At 47.4% G+C, this 21,107-nt stretch overlaps 1 protein-coding gene across 2 annotated transcripts in view; it reads right to left on the bottom strand.

The window, feature by feature from the left end:
* Positions 1-7,412: 7,412 nt before the first annotated feature.
* The window catches only part of GRIK1 (glutamate ionotropic receptor kainate type subunit 1), a gene marked incomplete at its 5' end in the record, with an annotated part of 100,917 nt that continues 87,222 nt past the window's right edge, over positions 7,413-21,107 (bottom strand). The window contains 3 exons of one of the 2 annotated variants that reach the window (XM_083854573.1): positions 7,413-7,813; positions 14,979-15,229; positions 18,769-18,994. In XM_083854573.1, coding sequence (XP_083710699.1) covers positions 7,658-7,813; positions 14,979-15,229; positions 18,769-18,994 — 633 coding nt within the window. In that variant the 3' untranslated portion in view covers positions 7,413-7,657. Of the gene's footprint in view, positions 7,814-12,360; positions 12,992-14,978; positions 15,230-18,768; positions 18,995-21,107 lie in introns of those variants that run through there. The other variant, XM_083854574.1, reaches the window with a different exon arrangement.

Below are 21,107 nucleotides of genomic sequence, written 5' to 3'. Positions count from 1 at the left end.
TGAGGCTTGGAGCAGCCTGGGACAGCAGAAGGTGCCTCTGCCATGGCAGAGGTGGCACTGGATGATCCCTTCCAGGATCCCTTCCAACCCAAACCATTCCATGAATCTCTGATGATGATAAATTTATTTTATCTTCTGTTAAAACAACTCTGTGTGATGCCACCAACCAAAGGGGACTGATCCAACAGGTGCCCCTGAGCCCAATCGTGATGCCCTTTGTGCTTTAGTGCCCAGAGCACTGATTTCACAGGCTGTGTTTTTGAGTCCCTGGTTGGATTTGTGGCTGCATTAAAAGTCTGTTCACATTTCTCCAGTTAAACTAAATGACTATTATTTCCTTCTCCTGCTCCCTCCCCCATCCAACTGTTGTTGTTTAATTAAGGATAACTTGCTGCTCTTCAGTGGGTGTTTGTTTGCAGCCTGATAAATGTCAGGAATATGCTCTGGTGGAAAGTCTTTTAGCTGGGAATACTCAGGTCCTTTTAACCACTACTGCATCTATAAGAAAGAAAACTTGTCTTAAAATCTCTTTTTCTGGTGATTTTAAAATATTTTCCTGATTAATTTAAAGGGAAAGAGCAGTTCAAATTATGGTTTTCACAATTACCTTCTTGTTCTTTTTTTTTCTTTTTTTTTTTTTTTTTTTTAGCGGGGGATGTGTTTGTTTGTTTTGGTTACTTGCTGGCAATCTGCATGTTTTGAACCTGGAGAGGAAAAGTGCATTTGTGATTTATAACAGTGGGGAATCTGTACAGGCCTGTGGACACATTAATTTCTATTGCTTGTGAAGAGCACCTTTTTCAAAGCCAGCTCAAGCAGCAGCCTCTCCCTGGGGCCTCTGGGCTGTCCTGTGGGCTTCAGCAAGGAGAGTTTGGGCTCAAGGCAGAGCCAATTTTTCCACTGGATGGCAAAACCTGGTTGTGGTGGTTTGTTTTTTGGTTTTGGGTTTGTTTTTTTTGTATGGGGCTTTGTGGTTGAGCACAGGCATTTTCCATCATAGCTTTGCTATGGAAGATTTTACGTTGCTTTGCCTTTTTCTATGTATGGAGCAAAAGATTTTGTGACCCTTTACAAAAGTCAGCACAGCTGCCGTGCTTAGATCACCTTAAAAACAAAGCAAAAACTAATTGGGAAGGTGTCTAAATGCCTTTACTTTTCTCAAGTTCCCTTTGTCACCTTTACCAAAGTTAGGGAAGAGTTTGAGCGCTTGGTGTGTTTTTGGTGTCAGGCTGTCCCAGGGAGTGTCCCACTGAAGGGATTCACAAGGGTGGGGAGTATTCCATGGATGATGCTGACTGATGGGCCTTGCAGAGCTCCAGTGCCTTTAAATCTGCCTTTTCCCAGCACCTCTGTGCCACCAGCAGGTGACAGCCACCGGGTGTGAAGTGTTCTCTCAGAGGCTGCTCAGTTCCAGCCAGGCCTGAGAGATGTAAAGCCTACAGGCTGTAATACACATTTGACACCTTGGGGGATGTAAGGCATGGCTTTGTCTTATTGTTCAGGGAATTAAATAAGGAGAAGACAAATTAGCTCAGAAATTCCTCCAAGCCTTTGCCATTCCCAGCTTTGGTTCTTGGCTCTGCCACAGGTGCCTGGGATGACCTTGGTCAGGTGCTGAACACCTCTGGAATGGGTCACTGTGCAACTTCCACCCTGTGGGAATTCCTGGGAGTTCTCTGCTCTCATTGCACTTTCTGTCTGAAGGAGATGTGAAGTATCTGCTTGGCTCTGTGTTCACTCCTGAGCAGGGCTCAGCACAACAGGACCTGACTTCAGCTGCAGCCTGGGCACAAGGACTGCAGGCTGAGCAGCTTGGTTTAAATGCTGGGATAAATGGTGAGTGCTTGGGAAGTTGATATGAGAGACAAGCACGTTTTAATTCTCTGTGAGGAACCTGGGGGTTTTTAATGCATAGCTCTCTTAATGAAAAGCTGTAAATTCAGGCTTCTCTCAGAGGTGGAGCAGCCTGCAGGTTCAAAGTGCTGAATTTCTAAGAGGCTGTTATCAATCACAGTCTTTCTGGTTTAGCCAGACTAAGACAGAAAACCTGGGGAGGAATCTCTTTTCCATGCATTTTTCCATTATTTTTCATGAAATTCACAGAGTGGTTTTTCAGCCCCGGAGTGCTGATGGGAAGTCACACTCCTAGCAATAATTATTGCCTCTGAGACTTGATCTAAGTGTACAAATCCAGGACCATCCAGCTCTTTCAGGGCTTTCTCAGGCCACTTGGTTGAATTGCAAAACCAAATTTCGTTCCATCTGTTTGTATTGGTTGGAAGAATCTCCTTTGGCACCTCCCCTGTTGTTTCTGCAGCACAGCACTGCAAGACTTGGGGATTTCCTCAGCTGCTCTGCAGGGAAGGGCTCAGGTTTGCTACTGGACTTGGAGATGGAAGGGGATGGGCAGGGCTGAAGTAAAAGGAAACAATTTTTGGCTTCTAACTTCCAAATTTTGGCTTACAGCCGTTTAAGGGCTCTGAAGCTGGGATATGCTTTGCAATCAAAATTAAGGCTGAAATTACTTCTTTGGAAAGCAGGGACAGTTGTGTCCATGCATTGCAGACTGAAGATAATTTGTCTCCCTCTGTTCCCAGGGGCTTGCCTTAGTTTATGGGATTGGATTTCTGACCCAAGAACTCTATTTCTTCCCTTCATCTGCTATTGACCTCAGCAGCAGCAACAAAAAATAGTCACAATTTCTTTATTACCTTAATATCCTAAGAAAAATCTCTTCCGGAGATATCTATTTCACTGCTTTCATATGGGGGAATAGAGGGACCTCTCACGGCTCCCTCCAGCTCAGCTTTCTGGCTTCCCTATGTAGGACACTGGAATATGTCTAGAAAGAGCAGAAAAGATCCTGTATGTGTAAATATAAATATAAATATTGTGCTATTTCCAATAGCACTGGAAGGTCAGATTTGAAGGGGAAGTTCCCTTTACAGCCCTTAACTCCCAAGCTACTATTGGATTTTCCATTTATTAAAGCAAATCCCAACACTGCCTGAGTTGAATAAACATTGATCATCTATTAATATTAAGACTGGCACGTCTTGCTGCTGCTTTGGCTCTGGATTGGCATCATCATTTATTAACATTTTGAAATAGCTCTGCAGAATGGATGATGCTCAAACCTGTACCTGAAAAATCTGCCCAGATCTCTGCACAGAGAAATTGGGAGATGAGGAAAGCAGAAAAGAATCAGCCAAGATGGATGCAGGAAGTTCAGCCCCTCATTTTACCCACTTTCTATGCATTTTGTATAAATCAAAGGCCACGTTTTTAGTCTGTGTTAGATCATCAAAGAGCTCTTTTCAAAAAGTCAGCAATTCATTGCCCAAATAGCCTGCCAAATAATAGTTAATCAATTGCAAATGGGATGCAGATTCTCCTGGAAACTTCGGCGAATTGTTCACCTCAGCTAAATGCAGGTAACACTTTTAAGTCACTTCCTGCACTTGCCTTGGCTGTATTAGGCTGGTCAAAACTCTGATTGGAATAATTGCCGGAATGTGGCTCAGACTGAAAGGTCCTGTGTGATGTTATTAGCAGAACTGTGCCAACAGTTCTTTGCTGTGTAAAACCAGGCTCCCTGCAGGTGTCTGTCACTGCCTTAGAGGCTCTTTCTGGCAGTCCCTCTTAGCACTGTGCAGATTTTTGCTCTGGTATCAGCCCTGCCTCTCCACAGGCTCCCACAGAACGGCTCAGTGTGCTCCATCCACAGTCTCACGCTGCCACAATTTCAGTGTCGCTCATCAGACTTAATTGTTCACCTGCCTGAAATGCACATTGAAATCCTGTGGATGAGTTTCAGGTAATTAAAGTTGCTCAAGGCTTGACAGACATTGGCACGGAGTAGAGTCAAAAGCAGAAACAAACAAGTTCAGCTGGTGCCTCTGCATAATGCACACAGTTTAAAAATCCCAGATGAATTAAAGACAGGAGTGAGGTTGAGGAGCAGGTGAGGAATTGCCTCCAGTTTTGGTGCTCAGGTGTCCTCCTGCGGCATTGGCATTCCCGTCTGGCGTCCCTGCTGGACACTGCGTCCTTCCCAAGGAAAAGCCGGCAGCAAAGGTCCCTCCAGCCCCACTCTCTGTGGCAGGGAAATCCCCAGGCTGCAGTTGGACTATTTGCTTTCACTGGTGCTGCAGAGAGATCACCTTCCCAGCTTTCAGCTGCTTCAAAAATCTGGGATGTGAGGGAGCTCTGCCGGTGGTACACTGGTAACAACCCACAGAGAGAAAGCTGAAGGCCAAAGCAATAATTAATGCAGCCCTCCTGTTGAATGTCTCTTCCTCAGCACTGGGTCTCATTAAAACCAGGAGAAGGTGCACAGAACAAAAGGCCGTGTATTTACTGAGTTTAGCCTGTAGATAATGAAGTGGCAAATAGGTCACGCTGCTTAGGAATTTATTTAAAGCAATTTTAGTTTGATAATGCCAGCTGTCACCAAGTGCTGCCGGCAGGGATGGTCTCCCAGTTAATTTTTCTTCCTACCTGAGCAAGCCTTGACCCTTGAAATACCAGCTCTGGGTGCACAGTGCAGCTTTGGGCAGGGGCCTGGAGGGGTGTGCACTTTGCATGGTAAAAACAGAAACTGAAAAAGGGAATTTAGCCATCCACAGCTGGGCAAGTTCTGTGCCTTTAATTCTATAGTCAGATAAACTTTATATTTGGCTTTATACCACTGGGCTTTCTGAAAGGACTCTTGAGCTCCAGGTATGCACTGAAATAAGGAGGTAACTTTGGGGTCTAGAGGATAGCAAAGATCCCCTTGCAGGGCTCCGTCTGGCCAGGGTGACATTTCTGTCTGGAGGAAGGGAGGTGGTAATTTGGGAAAAATGGGGACAGTGACAACATTCTGGAAAAGGTTTCCTCAAGCCTCAGAGCATCCCCTAGGGACACTCAGAGTGATTTAATCAGCAGGGAAAGATTATTTAATCAATCATGAACCTGGGGTTGGATTTTTTAAAGACCAGTAATTTTCTGTTCACTTTGCAAGGGAAGCAGGAAACAAGTGTGCCTGACAGAAAGCTGTCCTTGCTGGAGACTTCCTGTGGTGACATCCCATGACAAGAGGAGCCTGTGTCAAACAGGTGTGAGCTCGGTCCTGGTGCTTCCTGCAAAGCATCAGAGCCTCTGAATGGTGGTATTGTTGCAGAGGTGCAGGTGCAGGGGGTGTGTGCAGGGTCTGAAAGGTGAGGAGCAGCCCCAGCCCCTCAGGGTGTGGGATTCCCAGCAGGGTTTGTGGGATGCAGCTGTTCCACCATCCCTGTGCCCCGCAGCAGAGCCCAGGCTGTGCCTCTGAGCAGGGCACGGATCTCCAGGCAGATCTGATGGAGCAGAACGGGCAGTCCCTGCTGGATAGCAAAGTGCTGGATTAGCAGTTAGGAACCCTTGTGATTAGACAGATTAACTGCTAAACACATCACTCCTTCTGAGGCCCGAGCCTCCCTTCTCATTTGGGGCTGGCAGCCCGTTAGAAATGACTGCTCTGGCAATTAGGAGAGCAGGAACATGCTGACCTGCACGGGGGTTATGCTTTAGGAGAACTTTGGTAGCAGAATTTCTGCCTGTTTGCTTGCTAGGCAGCCCAGCTCTCTTTCTCTGGACATTTAAGGTGTTGCCTTCTCAAACGATGTTGCTTTATTGCAAGGGAAAAGACCAGGCAGCTCCAAGCCTGGCCTTGGACACTGCCAGGGATCCAGGGGCAGCCACAGCTGCTCTGAGCACCCTGTCCCAGGGCTCACCCCCTTCCAGGGAGGAATTCCTTCCCAATATCCCATCTAACCCTGCCCTCTGGCAGTGAGAAGCCATTTCCCCCTTGTGCTATCAGCCCAATGTGGACATTGGCTTTCCTAACCTCTAACCAGGCTTCCCTGCTGCCATGCAGGGAAAAAGGCAGGAAAATGGGACTTGTTGGGATACAGGGACAAGGTCACTGCCGTCATATCTGCTCCTACACCCATGTGTGCAACTGTAAAAAGTAACCAGACAAAGTGCTGTCTCTTCGTTTCAGGCAAACCTGAGTAGATTTTTTTAAAATTGAACTTTGAATTCTTTCATCTCAAGGCCTAAGCCACGGGAAAAAAATAAATTAAAAAAAGGGCTTGATCATAAATCTTTTATCACTTTTAACTGAGTAATTTAAAAATACCTTAGCTGAGGGCCATGGATGGCAGAGCAATAGAGTTACACCCACTGGAAAATAATAACGTGCTTTTCAATCATTATTTCAATAATAATCTGCTGTTCTACCAGTACTGCTGAGGGTCTGCAGGGTCTGTTTGTGAGGTGATGATGACACAAATAAATGTGCTGCTCATTATAAGATTCCCTGTGAATTCTCACAGCCAGGGGCTGCTTTCTCTAATTCCTGCTCACCAGCCCAGCCTCTGCAGTGGACTGAGCTGCCCAAAGCAGGCCCTGAGGTTCCAGCTTCCCACGGGAGGCACCTGAAAGAGATCCTGCTCTCTCCTGTCCCACTGTCCCAAACCTCCTGGAGGACAGACACCGTGCAGAGGAAATGCTGGAGAACAGCAGTAATAATTCCTGTTTTCAGAGGAAGAAAAAGAAGAATCCAGGGAATTTTGCATTGCCTGACAAGCACTTGAATGAAATAAGTATTTTAAGTAAGAGGGAGGAAATGAACAGGAATTAATATGAGTCTGTCAAAACTAGGCCTTGTTAATCTGATGAATTTCCTTCTTTAAGAACTCAACCCTCCCTGGATGAGGGAAGGGGTCCTTAATAAGCCTTTGATGTCCATAAACTCAGGCTGAAATTCTCCCTGTCTGCACCACAGAGGGGTCACCCAGTCCAGGTCAGATTGTCTGTTATCTTAGTGGTGAACATAACATTGTGATAACACTGTTATAAACTGAGCATTCTCAGACCTAACTTCTCAGAGATTTTAATTTCCAAATCAAGAACTGGTTTATTGGCATCAGGATCTGGGGGATATGGCAGTGTGATTGTGTCAGTGTTTCTCACTGATCACTCCCTGTGGGGTTTTGATATTTCTTTTTAAACACCAGCACATGCTGATGGTATCACCTGGTGCTATGACATTACCAAATAATCAAGTTTTAAAAGAAATGGAAAAGGGACAAGATGGTGGAAAGCAAGTTGCTCACAGGAAAGAGCCTACAGAGTGTTCCTCACAATATCAGACAAAATAAAATAGCCTTGTTGTTGGATACCCTTGTACTTCATCCATTTCTGTGGTCACAATTTATGAGTTAATGGTGTGGAATTTTCACTTTGCTGTCTGAGGCCTGGTTCCTAAACAACTGTGCTCAGCAGAGCTGAGTCCATCTTTGCTTCAGAAGGGAAAAGAAAAGTTTCACTCCCAGATTCTTGGAAAAAAGAACCCTGTCTGTTGTTTATTTATTTATTTAGAAAGCACATACAGCAATGCACGGGGAGGGGACAGAGATGCAGATCAGGTGAGAGCAGAGAAATCCAGCCCAGAGGAAGAGCCGGACACTTCCTGCAGGATCAGTAGTACATCACTCTAGGCGAGCTGCTGTACCTCTAGATTAAAAAAAGGAACCACGGGGAGGCTCTGAGGAGCGGGGGTTTGTGTCCCCACAGCAGCAGTGCCCCGCTGTCCCCGGGCAGGGCGGCTCTGTCCCTCTGCCCCTGGCCCTGCTCATGCCATGGTTTCCTTCCTCAGCGTGCGCCGCTGCTGGCAGGTGAGGATGCTCGGGAAGGACGGCTTCCCCTTCGTCCTCGACCTCTTCTTCAGCTTCTTCTGGTGCTTGAGGGAAATCCCCAGCTCCTCCATGATGGCGTTGAAAGAAAGACACTGTGGGGAGAGGGGATGGCATTAGACACGTCCCGCCAGGGAGAGCCCGGCCGAAGCTTGGCCCGGCCCTCAGGAGAGGGCAGAGCTCGGCCTGGGCCCTCACGGCACTCATGGAGCTTCTCAGAGGATCCAGTCGGGAATAAATCCCTGGATACAACAGGTAACTGCACACAGCAGGGGTTTTTCCCTAACTCAGTGACTTTCGTTTGACTTTGGCCCAACTAAAGCTTCTTAGGAATGTTTCTGAAATTCCTCGCAAGCTCCTTTGCGATGTTTTGGTAGTTTCACATCGCAAAACCGACCCTTTCTCCTTTGCCCGCTGACCTCACAAGAGAAAACACCTCATTTTAAACACCATAAATATACACCTTAGTCACACAAAACCATGAGCATGCTGGAGAAAACAAAGGAGAGTTTTCTGGAGATTTCTTTGTGGTTTAGTTATTTTCCCCTCATGAAATGAACAGGCATTTCTCAAATATAGCACAGCCCTCAATCTTCTTCTTTTCTTTGGAAAGAATCTTTTCAAATATCGTGTGTTGAAGAAAGGAGATAATTACCACAAGAATAAGGGAGCTGAATGGCTTGGAAAGAAAGAAAGAAGAGATCTTCATTCTTCCCACCATCACAACATTAACAAAGACGTTTTGGGTAAGCGGAAACATCTTTTAAAATCCACAGCTGGAATAATTACATATAACACAAAGAAACACAAGTAGCCTTTGAGTGGACGTATCTGGCTTTGCAAAAAAAACCCCCACAATAATCGTCCTGTGCAAATAGACACAAATAGATTATTTATATATAAAATCAAGTGATGGCAGCAGGGAGAAGGGAAGCTTTAAGCCCCGTCACCAAGCTGAATAAAGGGTGTGAGTGGTTCTGCAGCGAGCCCCTGCCCTCCGTGCCCTGTGTGGGTGTGAATTTTGTGTCCTGTGTGCCCCCTCGGCCTCGTGGGCTGAGACCCCAGCCCGTGGCAGATCCACAGCTCAATCCCCTCCGGCTCTGAGGAGCTTCATTTTTGTTCATCGTCAGTTCCGAGGTCAATTAAAGTCCTGTAAATTCGTGCCACTGCCCGGAGTCAATCGGCACAGGCAGGGCAGGGCACTGCTGTCCCTTGGAGTGACAGCTGTGGTCACCAGGGCTCTACTGCTGCAATTATCATTAAAATACCCTCCCTTTGTTAATATAATCCAGGCATTCCAGTGCTCCTTCCCCTGGAAGCAGCAGGAGGGGCAGGTATCCCCGAACACCCTTTCTGTGTTGCTCCAGGCGTTTCTGGAGAGCAGCACCACTGATCCCCAAACTAATGAACCCAAATGCTCTGAGTGGCTGACTTGGCCTGGATTATTGCTCTCTGTGGTCTCAGCTTTAATTGAGCTTTTAAAATCTGGATTACAAAGTGAATCCAGAACTCCGTGGTAAATCGGGACATGCTGCTATTAACCCTTTGTAGGATTGGTGAGTATTTTTTTTAATTTATTTTCTTTCTCTGCGTTTCTCACTAACCTCCTAATGTATTGTATTTAATCCCAGCCATTACTCTCTGCATAGTGCAGACAGGGATGATTTCTGCAGGTGAAAGAGTGCATTTTATTGCCTTGGTAATAGGCTGGTACTTTAATTTTCCAAAAGGACTGCTATTACTCAGACTGTGCAATAACCACAACACCTTTAACATTCATCTCCACAAAACAGCCCCATGAAGTTCATTTTGCATCTGCAGACAGATACACAGAACATATTGCTGGGAGGTTTTTAGTATCTGATCTGTGGCGTGCCCAATGGCTCCACTTCCAACTGCTTTGAATTTTAAAATAATTGTTATCAGGAGGACTTCAAGTTATTCTTAGGAAAAGTGGTGCAGAACGAGCACAGCCCCAGCCAGAATGGTGTGGGGTTTATAGGAAAGCCATGGACAAGGAACACACTCCAGGGGGAAGTCCAAGCCCTCTGAGCAGCACCTACAGAGCAGCCTTCAAAAAGGGAATGTTGACATTAAAATTCGATTTAAAAGGGTAATATAATGCTCTTTTGTCTCATATTCAGGTGGCCAGACTGAAATGGTTGCTTTAAAACCCCTTTTTTTCAATGCTGGTCAGTCCACTGCTGAGGTCTGCCCAGAACAAGAGCAGAGTGGGCACAAATCAATCCCTTTTACAACTTAATAATGAATTTAATATTTTGCTTTCAGCCAGCTTAACTTTCTCATTCTGGCAGTGTCAAAATGCTGCAGGCCATGGCATGTAAAAGGAAATGTCATCCTTTAAAAGCAGAATAGGTTCTGCTCTCTGTGTGATGTGGGACTCTCTCTGTGCCCTTTGGTCATTTCAGCAGCTGCTAAAGCTTAGTCATGAAGCTCCCAAATCCTTCCTTATACCCCCATGCAGAGGTCTGTGCTAAGCTTTAGGAGAATTACAGATTCAGAATTAAAAACAAATAAGTAAATAAATAACATGCAGTAGAAACAATGAAAAAACAGAGTTGTAGTCAGGATTTATCAATCTGTTGCTTCTGCTGCTGGGCTGCCACTGAGGACAAGGCATTTTATTAATACCTTGCAAAACCAACCAAATAATAATAAAGAAGCCACTCCAAACCCAGCGTGCTGTTGAAGTGCTGAAAACTGTGAAAACCAAAGGATGTGGGGCAGATTTCATTCTGGAAAAACTCCTGAGCAGCTCAGGGACAGAGTAGGAAGTGCAGCAGTCAGAATTTTTCTCCTGCACCCATAGCTGGGACACTGATCTGTGTCTTGCACTGAAATTAATTTGATTTATTTTTCCACAGAAGGAATAATATCCAAATATCCTTTCTTTTTAGTGAGCAAACTGCTGCCAGGGCACATGAATGATCTGTGTGAGTATTCTGTCACTGATGGCATGAGGAGATCCCCAAATTAACTCCTTTAACCTGCCAGAGTCTATTGAGCAGTGACTGTCAAAACAGTGTGACAGTAATCCAGGGATTAATTTAACTCTTCCCCACTTACAGAAACTGTTCCTTTGTGCCCTGTTCACAAGAAAAATCAGTGAAGCTGCTTGCTGCTCTCCCACATCCCCTGAACACCAGCGCTGGTTTTTGATAACTCTTTTTGTAGCCAGGGATGAGGCTCTGTCAGGGAGAGCAGGAGCTGCTGTGAGATTCCCCCAGGGAATGGCTCCCAGCCCCTGGGGCTGTCTGTGGGCCAGGCTGTCACTGCCACCGGGGCTGTGGGACTGACAGCTGGGAAAATGTTTACCCAGCAAGTGACAGAAGTGCTCTGGATCCGGCACTAATCTAAGGAACAATTACAAAACCAGTCCAAGCTGCAGCCCAGAGGATTTCTTGCGTGGAGCAGTGATGGAAATAAACACATTAGGCATCTTCCTTCTCCTCTGAGAGTTGAGAGGAGCTGAATTTAATTAGTTTTAAGTCTCTTCTACTGGGAAGCTGCAAATAAAAAGTGTTTTCTTAAATCAAGTATTCAGAGGGCCTAATTCAGGTCTTTGCTGGCAAGAAGGAGCATTTTATGGAGAGCCAAAGCTTTCAAGGCCCCATTCAAAGCAGTGAAGAGACCATTCTGAGCAAGGTAATTTCTGGCAGCATCTGGAGTGCAGCATAAACTCCCACCCTCGGATGAGCAGAGGAGAATTGGTACAGCTGAGCTGGGAGCAGCTCAGCTTTGTCACAAAACACTCCAGCCTGCTGCCAGCATCATCAGCACTGGAACAGGGGTGAGAGAACATCACGAGGCACTGTTTGCTCTGGCTGCCCTCAGGAGCCAGGTACACAGAGACCATTCAAAGGTTTCACCCTTTGGGTGTGAAGGCATCCACTCCAGCAAGGTCCCTGACTGCAGCAGGGGGCAGAAATAGCCCCAAGAAAACAGCAGTGACATGTCTGTGGAGCAGGAGCTCCACTGGGCAGGAAAACATAAAATTGGGGTGAGGGGTGAGGGGAGGAAGATGGGCTGGTGATACTGATGGGCATCTAGGATACAATGGGATACAGACAAAAGGGTTTGGGAACACTGGGGTTTGCCACAGCTCATGGCATCCCTCCAGCTGGCATTTCTGTGCACTTTGTGCATCTCAAATTGTTGACATATGTTTTTCGGTGGCAAAACCACATCCAGTCCATTGTTCCCTGCCCTGTCAGTCCCTGACTGGCTGAGGGCTGGAGGAAATCCAAGTGTTGTCCTTCCAGGGTGTAAAACACATCCAGTGCCAGCCTCCTACACAAAGCATCCCACCAGGGTCCAAAATGCAAAGCAATGCCAGGGCTTGGCTGTGTGGGATAAACTGATACCTGAAAATCTCGTTTTTCACACGGATTTTCCCACAAAGGAGCTTTCTCTGTTACAAATGAGCACCACATTGCTCACACAAGACAATGGAGCTGCTCTATTAATGGTCTGTGCGGGTGTTGCCTGAGGGTGCTCCTGTTGAGTATGTCCCTGATGGTTACATGGCTTAAAATTTAACTGATGGGTCTGATTTTGTGCTGTGATAGTTACTTGCAGGGCTTTGAGTAATGAATTTTAAATGGAGGAATTAAAATTCATTAAATATTGACACAGGGAATAAGAGATGCCAGCTCAACATCTCTGGCTGCTTGTAGCGGGGGTTCAGGAAGTTAATGGAGCCCTGCAGGGTGTTTGGGAGGCTCCTGGATTCAGAGCTGCCTGGCCCACTTGCAGCAGAGTCCAAGCTGGATGTTCCTTCCTGCTTTCAGTAACGAGGCTGGGGAGGAGATGAAAAAGGAGGTGAATAATTTTTCTTACCTGAAGCAGGTGAATTACCCCAGGAAATGACAACGTGACAATGGCACACGAGAGACTGTGATAATGCTGAAAGGCTACCACTGCTCTGCTGAGCTCCCTGCCGGGGGTGTAATTATTCCCTGTGACACGAATTTAAGCTTGCCCGGATTCCAGGGCTTTGGCAATTCACTCTAGATCAGTTTATCCCCTGAGTTAACCCTCGGCAGTGCTGAGCCCTGCCTGGGTGTGGTGCTCTCCCCGGACACACCTTGCTCCTCTCCTGACTACACCGTGTGGATCGAGGGCTGCGCTCGGATCCCTCGCTCCTCCCGGATTAACTTGCCACAGTCTAACTCCGTGGATAAGGTGGTGCCAGAGGTGGAGTTGGACGGGTGGGGTTGCTTACACTGCAGTCCGTAAAAGAAACAAAAGGCCTTGCATGCAAGAGAAGAGAAATGGAGAAAGTAAATAAATGAACGAAGCAAAACTGAAAAACAAGCATGAGAATGATTCAAAAGCCATTTAAATCAAAAGAGACTCCACTTATGGAAACACAAAAATCAAAGATTGTATTCAACAATGGTTTGGATTAGCTTAGTGGTAACACACCCTACACAGCATTTCCCATCTAAGCTGCTGATCTCACCAGGGAAAAGAGAAAACAATCCCAGAGACACCAGAGAGAAACATTGGAATCACTGGTGTTGTGCCCTCTGTGAAATTGCTTCTGGAAAAGAAGCAGGATGTGCCACATTAACTTGATTATTCTAATTGTTAAGCAACACCTTGCTGTGCAGCAGCAGCAGTGCAGGTGGGGGGTGTGCACAGGTATGCGACCCCAAATTCTGTGTTATTCACCCCACATATCGCTCAGTAAATTAACACCCCTGGCCTAAAGCTTTAGGTCTGCTTCAGTCCTGGCTTCAGGGAGGCACTGCCTTGCACAGACTCCTGCAAAGTTTCCAGGATATTCTGCACTATGTTAGCACTTAAACTAAACATTTTAATTGTACTAAATATTTTAATTAGCTGCAACTGTTCTCTAAAACGTATTTGAATAAACTATCTCCTGAGACACGAACAAAACAAAGATACCAATACATTTTTAATGCATTTTGTGCTAAAACGGGCTAAAATACTAAACGGGCTAAAATACTAATTAGAAAGCTGCAATATGTACAAATACATTAATCCTTTATCTCTGCCTTATCCCAAACCAGGGACCTTTGATTGACATGTCCTGAGATTGCTCCATGAGCTGCTGCATCTATTTTTTGTTTCAGTGCAAACCGCACCTCCCAGAGCCAGTTTCAAACGTTCCCTTCTCCTCCCACTCGCCCCTGCTGCCCTCGGGGAGGGTCTTTGCCTCAACAGCTCCTCCTGGCATTTATGTCAGCACCCTTGTAGGATAACACCTCGCATGGGGAGGGGGAATCCTCCATGGAAAAGCTCCAGCATTTCCCACCTCAAAGTGCAAAGGGAACTTTAACCACTTCGAGGTGGGTGCCTCACGTCTGGGAGCCTGGAGTGAGGAAATAGGAATCTCTGGGGATTCAGGGTCAGCCCCTGGTCCTGCAGGGTGGGGTCCCCTTGCCCCTCGGGAAAGTCCTGCTGGAGAGAAGAGGAGCCAGGCAGGGCCACAGCAGGGTCCAAGACAGAGCCGGGACAACCTGCCCCGAGGCAGGAGGGGCTGGCTGACAGCTTCAGGAACACTGTCTGAGTTCCTGCTCAGCCCTGCCTCTTTCACAGGACTGGTGGTTCTCTAAAGGGGTGTTTACACTCCATTTTAGGGATTGATCCCTTCTCACAAACTGCTGTAAGGCTCAAGGCGTGATTTACACACAGCATTTCCTTTGTTTTCCCTCTGCCCTTTTAAATTGCTCATTACACTTCAGTGGAGCTATAACCAGAATTTCTTTGGCTCTGTAATCTGACTTTACAGTGGCATCCATCACCTCTCAGTAGATCTCCCAGCTTTGAAGTGCATCTTTCAGCACAGCTTATAAACCCCTGGCTCTGAAAAACGGTGTTTTCTTTTGCAAGAGGAAAATTACTCTTGGGATTTGGATGTGCTTTCCTGTGTTACTTGAGGGGCTTGTGTTAATGCCATATAAAAAACCCAACAGCCCAGTTGTGTTTTATTCCTTTCCAATGTAATTTATGCTGGAAGCCCTGAAGTTCAAGCAGAAACCGTTTGAGAAATTAATTGCCCTTACTCTGCACCGCCCTGCTAAGCAGCACTAATTGCACCGTGGGTGAGGCACTTCCCCGTCCTCATCAATAAATTATTTGTCATTAGAGGCAGGAAGGCGCGCTGGGAACTCAGCAGCGGGAAATGCACACTCCAGCAGGGAAGGCTGTGCTGCAGAGCCCTCCCCGTGCCCGGGGCTCAGCCCGGCGGGGCAGGGCGGCCTCACTCACCTGCTCGATGTCGCTGTTCTTGCGCGATTTGTAGATGAACTCGCCGATGGCCACGAACACGGAGAGCACCAGCCCCGCCGCCAGCACGATGAAGATGCCCCCGATGTTCTCCACCCCGAGGGCGCTGGCCTCCTTGCTGTCCTCCTCGGGGCAGCCGTTGCCTCGCCACCACTTCTCCTTCATCATGTGCAGCTTGCCCTCCTCCTGCAGCTGCAGGATGGCGATGGTGATCTTGTCCCTGTACGGGGACCCTGCAAGGGGACAGCGAGGCTGGCGGTGCTGGCAGGGAGCAGTTGCCACCATCTACCCTCCCCTGTCACAGGAGGGATTATTCCAGCTGGAAAGGCTGGGGGTGGGAAGGGGAATCCCTCTTGGTGTCTGCTCTGAGGACTGGGAAGCAGAAGGCTCCACTGGTGCAGTTATTTGGGAATTCATGCTAATTTTAGGGTCTCCTAGTGAGGTTTATTTAAGCCCTGGCAGTGGGTTTCCTTACTAAGGCGTTCCTCCACATCATATTTGAATATTGCTATGAGCACTCTTTGAGAATTTCTGCTTTGCATCCCTTCTATTGACTTCAGCATCTGTTGGGTTTTCCTGCTGCCTGTAAATGAGTTCCTGCCTCAGAGGAGTCTGCAGTCTCAGACACTTTCTCTTCTCATTTACACCTGCACCAACCAACAGCTCCGTCTCAGCTCCCTACAGCTTGTAAGAACATCGTGTGGACAAGTTCTTTCTATTGTGATTTGCAACAATAGCGGCCCTGCAAGCTGAAAATAGCAACAATTTCATGCTTTTGGTTTGCAGGCCACCATTTGCTAAATGATGTGTGTGCAGGCTCTGCAGCTTTATGGGCCTGGCAAGGAGTGGGGTCACACTGGGTGGCTCAGTCTGCTTAGATTTGCTTTCACACACTCTGCTCAGCCTGTCCAACTCCCAAAACCCTACAGCCTATGTTTGTGAGAGACTTTTCTTTGTGGGACCAGGATTTTGTGATAGCAAGGAGCTTGCAAGAATGGTTCTGTGATTCTGTGAGATGCTGTTTGACTTTAAAGCACATGAGTTCTCCCAGATCCTGCCATGCTGGGCTCCCTACAGCTGGAAACATTCCGAGTCTGGGCTGAAAAGCAGAGCTGAAAGCCCTGCAGCTACTCCTGCCCAGCCCTGTCTGAGGAGAGCCAGCGTGAGGAACATTGCAGCTCCTCATTTGTTGTGCCAACACTCGGCTGCTGCTGGGGCAGAGCACTGCCAGCACTGGGCCATGCTGTGACCACAGCTGCCAGGAGACATGTGTCAGACTATCCCACATCCATCTGGGAAGCCAGAGACCAGCACTGCTGGAGGCAGCCAGCTCTGAGTGGAAAACGTGCCCACTGTGAGAGTGGATGATTTGTGTGCCTGCTGTTAAAGACCCAAAAATAACAGCACAGACAACAGGCCAGAAACACCTCCAAAAGCTGGCTTTGCACAGAGGAGTGAATTATTGCCTCTGAAAACAGCAGTGGCTCCCAGAAGAGAGAGCAGAACTGTTTGTGCCTTAGGAGAGGCTTGTCCCCAGAAATGTGTAAGGCTGCAGCACCCATCCATTTCCCATGTCTGGAAGGACACAGCAGGGAGGTGAAGTGGAGCAGCCAGAGTCACAACATAGGATTTGTGAGGTCGTTCACTTTTTCTTGTGGTGTTTATGTTGCCATTAGGATTACCACAATTCATCTGGAGGGTAACAGGCACCTCCATATTTCTGCACGGGCTTTTAGAGTTTGTCAAGAGAGCTGCACTGGTGGTAGTTTATTGGTGAGCTCTAACACCACCCACAAATCCATCTCCACACCTCTTCAAATATTTAGCTCATAACTTATGGCCTCTGAGCTATTAACAAACCTCTTAGGCCAAGAAATGCATTTATCTACATTCTCAGCAGTCTCCCAAGGAACTGGGAAGAGCTTTAGTGTTAGGATTACTGCATCAGCACTGGCACCAATCCTGAAGTTAAACCTGCCCTGACAAATCACAGAATCCCAGAATCATTGAGGGTGGAGAAGAATTGACAGCACTGAGTCCAGCCTGTGCCCAATGGCCACCTTGTCCCCAGCCCAGAGCACTGAGTGCCATGCCCAGGCCTTTCCTGGACTCCTCCAGAGATGGGCACTCCAAACCTCCCTGGGCAGCCCCTGCCAGTGCCTGCCCACCCTTTCCATGGAGAAATTCCTCCTGCTGCCCGTAACTGTTGGATTTTACTTGCAGAAGATGCTCAGATAAAATAATACATTTCCTGGCTTCAGGAATTCTTCTCCCTGTTTGTTCAGGAGCCATGAGGTGCTGTCCAGCTCTCTCACTGGAAATTCTGGAGTGACAGGCCTTGTGGTTTTACATTCCCCTGCAGGCCTGTTAAGCCTTGCTGAACATCTGGTGTTAAGGGTCACAGACAAGCCTTTTTTTTTTTTTTTTTTTTTTTTTTTTTTTTTTTTTTTTTTTTTTAAATTTTCCAGACAGCCTCTGCAATCAATACTCTTGAATGCTCTGCGAGAAATAGCAGAGCCTTGGGGGTCCCTGTGAATAGTGGCAGGTTTATCTTGTTTATGAAATCAGTTGTTTATGAGGTGCTTGATGGTGCTGGATTATTCCACAGTGCTTGGGGATATCTATTCCCCTGAATTTTGCAGGTTTTTCTTAACAAAAAATAAAGGTGCACTTCTCATACAAGAAACATCATATAAATATATTTCACAGCTGCATTTCCAATGGCTGCACTGTCTTTGAGGATTGCCATCTGTTCCAATTATTCCTTCATTGTTCTCAGTTTAAAGTGTGGCAGCTTTATAACTGCAAGGAAACCCTTGCCATGAGTTTGTCATTCTTGGGGATTGTAGCTCTTGTATCACTTTTCTCAGGGTGCCAAGGCTATTTTCACACAGCCAGTGGAAAAATATACTTGGGATGTCATGTCTGTGACAATCTGTCTGCGGTGCTCAGCACCACAAAGAGTGACAGTTCCAAGTGCAGAAGTGTTTCTCCCTTATTTATATCTGCTCTGTCAAGCAATGGATGAACCAATCCCCAGCTGGACAGGGCTTGGAGCAACCTGGGATAGTGGGAGGTGTCCCTGCCCATGGCAGTGGGTGGCACTGGATGGGCTTTGAGATTCTTTCCAACCCAAACCCTTCTGTGGTTCCATAATTCTCCAAACACAGGACAAAACCTGGCTCCCCAGTGCCAATTGTTCACAAGTGCACAGCACAAAAATCTGACACAATTTTTAATGCTGTACAATTAGAAGATCTTAGAAAGGCTGCTGGACATGCTAGAAAAGGTCTGCCAGAGAGAGTTCAGAGAAACTGGGAGTCTTGAAGCTCTGCATTAATGGAGATGAATTTCTGATTCATTTTATGACCTCAGAGCAATACTGAAGAACAGTGAGGATCAATGGCAAGGTTCTGCATCAGGGATTTCAGTGCTTTGAGTAAGCAGTTTTCTTTGGGGTACATACAGAAATCCTAGAATGGTTTGGGTGGGAAGAGATCTTAAATCCCTTTCTGTCAGGTGGGCAGGGACACCTTCCACTGTCCCAGGGTGCTCCAGCCTGGCCTTGGACACTGCCAGGGATCCAGGGGCAGCCACAGCTTCTCTGGGCACCCTGTGCCAGGCAGGAATTCCTTCCCAATATCCCACCTAACCCCAGTTTTGTCAGTGTGGATTCATTCTCCCTTGTCCTGAGCTCCCAGGACTGATTGCATAGTTTCTCTCAGGGGTCAGTGGGTGTGCTCCCCAGCAGCCCAGCCCTGGAGCCCCTTACCGATGGGGGTGCCCACGCCGTAGCCCTTGGAGTCGATGAGGCCGCCGATCTGGGTGAGGTTGCAGTTCCTCTGGGTGACGTACTCGATGCTGGTGGACTCCATGAGCAGGGCGTAGTCGGTGGTGAGCACGCGCTGGATGCCCTCGTCGTTGTTCTTCACCAGCGCCGTCTGCTGCCGGCTGCTCATGAACGCCCACATCTTCTCGTACGTCGAGATTTTGGATTTCTGCGCAGGGAAAAGGAGGCTCAGAATCACACCAGCACCCAAACTGCACTCACCAAGTGTTCAAGCCTCCTCAGCCTTGATCCACATGTGGAGTGACAGGGGATCAGTGGCAGGGTTTGCCCACCAGCAGAGTTTCCCTCTCACTGGGCTTTGTGCTGAGCAATCTCTTGCTGTTTCCCACTTCCTTTGCAGTGCCAGGAACTTCATTACTGGCCTGGCTGTGAAGTGCTCTCAAGTTTTCTGCGCCCATGGTGTTCCATGGATTGTAGCCCTGCCCTCTCAGCTGATTCCAGGCTCTGTTTTAAACAGCAGCTTTGGGGGGATTCCTGTGAGAAGTTGATTTTCTGGTTCTTTAAGCTTTAAATGTTAATATGCCTCATCTGTAAATTCAATGAATGTCACCTGAATTCCACCTCAGTTTGGTGAAAGTTGGTGAAACAATAGGAACCATTTTTATAGCTCAGCCGGGAATATACTGGAAATTGATGCGTTTATGCACTAGGCTGAGTCTGACTGTGAAATTAGGGGAAGAATGCATTCCTTATTCAGAAGAGTTTGTAAGAAAAATCTTGGCTTCTCAACTTGCCAGCTTCCCCCCCCCCACCCCTTTTTTTTTTTTTTGTTTTTTCTGGATAGATCCTGTGCCAAATTTTGGTCTTTGAATTTTCATTAATTTCAGTGGAAACACAATTGCACTTTGGAAGGCAGGAGCTGGCACAAGCTGCAACACATGACTAAGATCTGTTTTGATGGAGGGGCAAGAAAGCAGTGGAAGATTTATGGACCTGCTGAAAATGGAGCAGGGCAGCAGTCTGGAGAAATAAATGTGCGCTACTGCTTGTGGATGGGAAACATCTTGCCTTCAGCTGGACTTCTCCCAGATTTGGCCATTCCCGCAGATGGGCAATGCTGCCTGGAGTGCTGCTTGCTTGCCCTCCTACAAGGTTTAACTGTCCTGAGCTGCCCAGGCCCTGCTTTTGGGGTATTTTCATCTGTTCTGGCCAGATCTGGCATCTCCACACAGGGAGGAGGCTGAGTCTGAGGTTCCTTTCAAAGTCAGAACTCCATTTCCACCCCACAAATAATTCCAACTGCTTTTGTTTTCATTCCCCCCACTGTCTGGCTAAAAGTCACTGCAGAAAAGTGACTTCCTTGAAAAAGATTTCATCTTTACAATAATGTTTTTTCTGGCAAAAAACAGATGCCTTGTTGTGACAAGGCATTCCAAACCAGTGGGCAATCACAGCTGTTAGCACGTGCATTATAGACACCACTAACTACAAGTGATGTCAGCTTGAATAAATGCAAATGGAGCTTTCAGAGAAGCAGTGGGAGTACCTTGCTTTCCTAATATGCTTCCTGATCTCCATCCCATCCAGCAGTTACACTGAAATCTCATCTTCCAGGGGCTTTCCTGCTGCTACTTTGGGCACAAAGTCCTAAATCAAAGCTCTTTGGAGTCTGCTTTGTGTTTTTCTGTCTCCAGAAGCCCTTTTTTCCATGAGTGTCCCATACCCTCCTGGAAAACAGAGGGATCTGGGCTTTTCCCCTTGTGTCCTACACATCACTCCCTTGTTCCTGTCCCTCCACAGCAAGGAACACCCAGCACGCCGTGGTTTGCTTTGAAAAACGTTGGTCGGAAAAAAAAAAATAAATCTGTTCCCTTTGGCATTCCTTGGCTTTAGAACTATTTGATTTGACAAATCACATCTCGCAGCAGAGAAAGCACTGGAGGCAATGCCCCTTCCCGGGGCAGCGCCTCATCCCTCGAGGCGTTCCTGCTGCTGCCGCAGCCCGTGGTGCTGATCCCTCCTTTCCCTCCTGCTGCTCCAGGCACTTCAGCACTCCCGGGGACAGGAGAGCTCCCGGGAAAAGGGGCAGAGTCCGGGATGTGACGGCAGATCTGGGATGTTAGGGCAGAGGTGCTCAAAGTGCGCTGTACCATGGAAATAGTGCAGGGATGGAGTAACTGCTGCCCGAATTCCCTCCTGCTCCCTGAACTCCCTCCTGCTCCCTGAATTCCCTCCTGCTGCCCGAATTCCCTCCTGCTGCCCGAATTCCCTCCTGCTCCCTGAACTCCCTCTTGCTCCCTGAATTCCCTCCTGCTACCCGA

Source organism: Zosterops lateralis (assembly GCF_965231275.1).
Source record: "Zosterops lateralis genome assembly, chromosome: 2".
NCBI classification, from domain to species: domain Eukaryota; kingdom Metazoa; phylum Chordata; class Aves; order Passeriformes; family Zosteropidae; genus Zosterops; species Zosterops lateralis.
This window is presented reverse-complemented; position numbering and strand designations above follow the sequence as displayed.